The sequence below is a fragment of the Balaenoptera borealis genome (genome assembly GCF_965194805.1).
Source record: "Balaenoptera borealis genome assembly, chromosome: 7".
Taxonomy (NCBI): domain Eukaryota; kingdom Metazoa; phylum Chordata; class Mammalia; order Artiodactyla; family Balaenopteridae; genus Balaenoptera; species Balaenoptera borealis.
The window spans coordinates 19,099,704-19,105,896 of record NC_138864.1 but is presented as its reverse complement, the minus strand read 5'-3'; the positions used below and the strand labels follow the sequence as shown (position 1 = coordinate 19,105,896).

General features: G+C 36.2%; 1 protein-coding gene across 6 annotated transcripts in view; it reads right to left on the bottom strand.

Annotated features, from left to right (window-relative positions):
- Window positions 1-871: 871 nt before the first annotated feature.
- Window positions 872-6,193, bottom strand: part of LOC309632334 (calcium-independent phospholipase A2-gamma) — a 142,712-nt gene continuing 137,390 nt past the window's right edge. For 5 of the 6 annotated variants that reach the window (XM_082399770.1, XM_082399768.1, XM_082399765.1 and 2 more), the window contains exon 10: window positions 872-2,700. In XM_082399770.1, coding sequence (XP_082255896.1) covers window positions 2,426-2,700 — 275 coding nt within the window. In that variant the 3' untranslated portion in view covers window positions 872-2,425. The remainder of the gene's footprint in view (window positions 2,701-6,193) is intronic. The other variant, XM_082399769.1, reaches the window with a different exon arrangement.

Genomic DNA, 6,193 nt, shown 5'->3' with positions numbered 1-6,193 from the left:
TACCCTAAGTGAAAAGGGGAGGCAGTTGTCAGCAACTGCTGGGGGGCACCCTATCCCCTCAGACTGCATGCTCACTTTTTGTGACTTCCTTCCCTCTCAGAAGATTCCTTTGACATCTACTTTCTCCTCGATAAAATGTGGTGTGGGAGAGGAAGAGGTACAGAGTGTAATTATAACCCAGGCCAGGCTCTCTCCACTCCCTAGGAGAAATCCCATCCAGCCCATATGCCTCTAGGGACAACTCTATCTGAGGTACTATTTTTCAAATTCTTTTTTTTTTTTTGCCACGCCACATGGCATGCAGGATCTTAGTTCCTCGACCAGGGATCGAACCTGTGCCCCCTGCAGTGGAAGTGCAGTCTTAACCAATGGACCGCTGGAGAAGTCCCGAGGTGCTACTTTTTTTTCTTTTAAATAAATTTTATTTTATTTATTTTTAATTTTGGCCGTGTTGGGTCTTTGTTGCTGCGCGTGGGCTTTCTCTAGTTGTGGCGAGCGGAGGCTGCTCTTCGTCGCGGTGCGTGGGCTTCTCATCGCGGTGGCTTCTCTTGTTGCGGAGTACGGGCTCTAGGCGCGCGGGCTTCAGTAGCTGTGGTGCTCGGGCTCAGTAGTTGTGGCTCGTGGGCTCTAGAGCACAGGCTCAGTAGTTGTGGCTCACGGGCTTAGTTGCTCCACGGCATGTGGGATCTTCCCAGACCAGGGCTCGAAACCGTGTCCCCTGTGTTGGCAGGTGGATTCTTAACCACTGCGCCACCAGGGAAGTCCCGGTACTATTTTTAATAAAGAATAACATCAGCAGCAAGAACAGAACTGAAATATTACCAGCACAGCATTTATTACAGAAATAAGAACTGAAACACCCCAAAAGGACTGAGCTACAAAATAATTTTTATTTTCTATGTTTAAAATAACTGATAAGTTGGATAATTTATTACATTTTCTTTTTAAAATAGACAATTCTTTGCTTCTTTGAAAAGAGCAGATATTTTACCTGTGTAGGAATGAAAATTCATTTTCACACTTCTTCCTATCTTTTGCTTGTACATTTGCAGAATTTACTTTTCAGTTGCCGTAAGAGGAAATAAAATTTTAGAAGCAGCTCTTCTCATTTTACAAATAAAATATCTGAAGCCCAGAGAGGCTGTCCACCCTCCTCCAGGTCACAAAGAGAAGGGCTCTGCATCGGAGCCTGAGCTGCACCCAGACGCTCAGCTCCCCCAGCATCTGTGAACCACGCCTCGACGCCTCGCTGCCTCTTCGCATCAACGTTGCAAAGACGCAGCATGACAATCAGGGTAACGGGTTTAGCTCTAGTTTACATGTACAAAGCAAAGGACACGAACCTTTTTTCATTTCTCTTCACAAATCTAAACATGTTGAAAGATTTACATGGCAGATAGATAACACAACAAAGATGAATTTGGTTAGCATAAACAATGATTCGGGTTGGTGTATACGTTATTAACCTCTGCGAAGTCCAGATGGTTAAAGGAGTTAAGGTAAAACAAGCCTGACATTTTTTTAAAGCATACTGTTGACAGGTATATTCAAATGCTACAAAGAGACGAAGGGCTACATCATGAATAATAAATAATTTAAAAATGACATTAGCCTTTTAACATAGATTATTTCAATAGTTTATTTTTGTTAATGATGGGGCATTTTCTCAGTAAATTCAAATAATTACTTTCATAATAGTGAATGCTAAGCTAGAGCTAGAAAAGTTAACATACAGCATTATCTTGAAATTTCAGGGGGAAAAAGTGGTTGATTGGAACTTCACCTATCTTTCGGAACCAAACAATGTTGACATAAACACATTTGGAATAGAGAACTGTATCTGGCTCTTTCATATTTCAAATGTAAAAGTCCTTTGATAGAGAGAATCCCATTTTTTCTGCATCTGTTTAGATGATATGACAATAGTAGAAGACAACATTTGGAACGCAGAATGTAGCTAGTGAAAACCTAAGTGATGTTTAAAGAGATGAATTATTTTAAGAACAAATTAGCTTTTCCACATGAAAGAAAATCAATGATCAAATAAATTTAACATGATTACAGCGACTGAAGTAAAAATACCAAGTATAATATGACAGCTTTCAGTCCTTGTTTGGCACATATATTAATAAATTTTCAAACATCAAACAATACACCACCAATATGTACTAAAACCAACTGCCACAGTAAGATTCCTAACACGTGGTTAACTATTAACATCATGAAAACCTAATTCCCAGATGAACTCTGTAACCACACACACCCTCTCTGTACTGTGCAAGCTGGGCCAACCACTGTCTTTTCAGGATTCCCCAGAATTCTAAGCATTTCAAAGGCAGTCCTGCTGAACCCCGCAACCCCTTACTGAATTCTGTGGATCTTCTGAACAGGCATCCAGTTAGGAGGCTATACATGCACACACTCATCACAATTTTGAAAAGAATGGAAGGCCTTCATACATGTCAGTTTTTAGTTTTATCCAATCATTAATTTTCTGCAGAGTTGTTTTTTCTTGACTTAATATTTTTGCAAGTTTTTTCATTTTTTCTTCATTTCTTTCTATGTACTTCAACCCCTCCAACTGCAGCTGATCCAGCTTTTCATTTCGACTTTCATCTAGAGGTATGTTTTCACAAATAACAGGATTAAATCTAAAATAGGTGTCAGGAGGTAAGAGACCATCAAGCATTACATGGACTTCTGTTAAAACAAACAGAAGATAGGGTGAATTAAAAAATCGAGTTATTCTGCAATGATCTAATTTTACGTTATTTACAATTATCCAATTTTAGGCAAATTACAAAGCCTTGCTTATTTCCACACTCCAGCTAAATAACAGGAGTAAAGAATCCATAATACTGAATATAACTATGAAATGAAATTCATCTCCCAAAATACGCCATATAATTCTGATAAATTAGGACCCCTGCTCCAGGACTCTTCTCTGTTTTCAGTCATACTGTTAGCCACTGCTGAAATGCCTTTACAACCTTCCTTTTTTGTTTTTTAATTTCTTTTTTTTATGATTAATTTTTATAGGAGTACATGTTTTTTAATTTCTTGAGATCATCTTCATTGAGGTATAATTTACATACAATAGGATTCGCCGATTTTAAGTGTCTGAATCGATGGGTTTTGGCAAACGTATACACTGTGTTACCACCGCAACAATCATGACATAGAACATTTTCTGTCATCCCAAAAGCTTCTTCGTGCCTTTTTATGGTTGGTCCCCCCTTACCTTTTGCCTTTTCTAGAATTTTTCATATAAACAGAATCATAAATATATATAGCGCTTCTGGGTCTGGTTAGCTTCTTTTACCCAGCAAAATGCTTTTGAAACACACGTTGGCAGCATGGATCAATAGTTCCTTCCTTTATATTGCTGAGTAGTAATCCACTGTACGGATATAACACAATTTGTTCTCTCCGGTCTGGTTCTCTTCAGTTTTTAGCTATTAGAAATAACCCTAAATCATTTTGTAGATATATGGTTCCATTTCTCTTGGGTAAATACTCAGGGATGAAATTGCTCATTCATATGGTAAAAGTTTATTTATCTTATTAAGAACCAAAACACTGTTTTCCAAATGGTTGCACCATTCTGCACACCAACCACTAGGATATCTGAGTTCCCACTGTTCCACATCTTTGCCAAGACTTGGTACTGTCGGTCTTAATTTTAATCATTTTAGAGGATGTGTACTGGGATCTTGTGGTTTTAATTTTCATTTCCCTAAGGACTAATAATGTTGAAAAGTCTTTCATGTACTTATTAGTCATCTGTACATCTTCTTCAGTGAAGCATCTGTTCAAACATCTTGGCCATTTTTTTTCCCACTGAATTTTTGTTTTCATCTCTGTATATTCCTTATATTATACAATGTAAGCATTTTCTATGTATCTTGCATTTGATTATACATTTGGTTCTGATGATGGATCAAACACATATTTTACTAATATTTTATTTCAGTCTATAGCTTGTCTTTTCATTTTATTAAAAGTGTCTTTTGAAGAACAAAATTATAACTTGATGAAGTCTAATTTATCTGTTTTTCCTTTTATGTCCATGTTTATTGTGTCCTATCAAAGACTCTTTACCTAACCCAAGGTCATTAAGATTTTCTCCAGGGTATTCTAAAGGATTTGCAGTTTTAACTCTCGTATTTAGGTCTGTGATCCATTTAAAGTTAGGTTCTGTGTATGATGTGAAGGGTCAAGGTTCAATTTTTAAAATACAGTTATCTAATTGTCCCAGTACTATTTGTTGAAAAGATTATCCTTTCCTCATTGAATTACCTTTGTCAAAAATCTTTTGAGCATACATGTCTGGATCAATTTCTGTACTATTAGGTACCACTGATATGCAAATACCACCCTTGCTTACTGTAGTTTTATAGTCTTGAAATCAGAGGGTCTAAGTCTTCCAATTTTGTTTTTTTTTCAAAATTGTTTTGGTTATTCTAGGTCCTTCCCATATTCATATAAATTTTATAGTCATCTTGTTAATCTCTACCCCAGAAAAGTCCATTTTCATTTATATAGCAGTTGCATGAAGTCCACAGATCAATTTGTGGTCTGCCACCATAACAATACCGAGATTTTCAATTCATGAGCACGGTATTGATATATTGATTTATTTAGGCCTTCTTTAATTTCTCTCCGTTGTGTTTTGTAGTTTCTACTGTTCAGGTCTTGTGTATAATTTGTTAAATAGTTTCTTAAGTATTTAATATTTTGATGCTATTATAAATAATATCTTTGTATATATTTAATTTCAATTTCTAATTGTTCATTGCTAGTATGCAGAAATACAATTGATTTTTATTGACCTTATACTCAACTTTGCTAAACTCACTTATTAGTTCTAGAAGCTTTTTTATAGATTCCTTAGGATTGTCAGCATAGACAACTGCGTTGTCTATAAATATTTACTTTTCATTTCTAATCTATATGCCTTTTATTTCCTTTTATTGCCTTACTGCACTGAAAAGGACCTCCAGTACAACACTAGCTGGAAGTGATGAGAGACATCTTACTCTGCTCCTCATCTTAAGTACAAAGGATTCAGTCTTTCACCACTAAACATGATGCCACCTCTAGTTTTTTCATAGAGGTCCTTTATCAGACTGAGGAAGTTCCCTCCTGTTCCTAATCTGCTGAAAGTTTTTATCATGAATAGTTGATGAACTTTACTAAATGCCTTTTCTGCATCTATTGAGATTATCATAAATTTTTCCTTTTTTTTGTCTGTTCATACAGTGAAATTATATTGATTTTTTTGAATGCTAAGCCAAACCCATATTCCTGAGATGTATCCTATTGGATTATGCTGTATTCTCCTTTTTATATATTGCTGAATTCAATTTATTAGTATACTTTAAGGACTTTTGCATACATATTAATAGGGAATACTGATTGGTATTTTAATGTTTTTTAATAATGTTTTTGCCAGGTTTAGGTGTCAGGGTAATGCTGGCTTTAGGAAATGAGCTGGCAAGTATTTATTCTTCTTCTATCTTCTCCATGTTTTTGTACAGAATTGTTGTTAATCTTATCAGCTGTATTTTTCAATTCAGACATCACATTTTTCACTTCTACAGATTTGATTTGGGTCCTTTCTATATCATCCATTTCTCTCTTCATCATGTTTAAATCTTCCTCTATCTCACTAAACATGGAGTATACTTAGAATAGCTATTGTAACATCCTTTGTCTGCCAATTCTCTCATATGTTTCATATCTTGGTCTGTTCTCATTGATCGGATTTTCTCCTGGTTAAATGTATCTTTTCATGCTTCTTTGTATGCCTGATAATTTTTTAATTGCATGCCAAACATTGTGAATCTTATATTTTCGTGTGCTGGAATTTGTTGCATTCCTTTAAATATTGCTGGATTTTATTCTAACAGTGGATGCTGTTAACTGGAGCTCAATTTGCTCTTTTTGAGAATTTCTTTGAAGCTGTGTTAGGGTGGATCCAGAGACAATACCCTTCTGAGGACTCTACTGCATATCCCACATAGTACAAGGTCTTTCTAATCTAGGTGATGGAAATCTGAGCTGCCTGGTCCCGTGTGAGCACCAAGGGTTGTTCTATTTAATCCTTTCTGGGGTAATCTGCCTTGGGTAGTTTCCTCACATGCTTGTACACAACACGGATCAGTACTCAAGGGGACTCCTCTGCATAGCT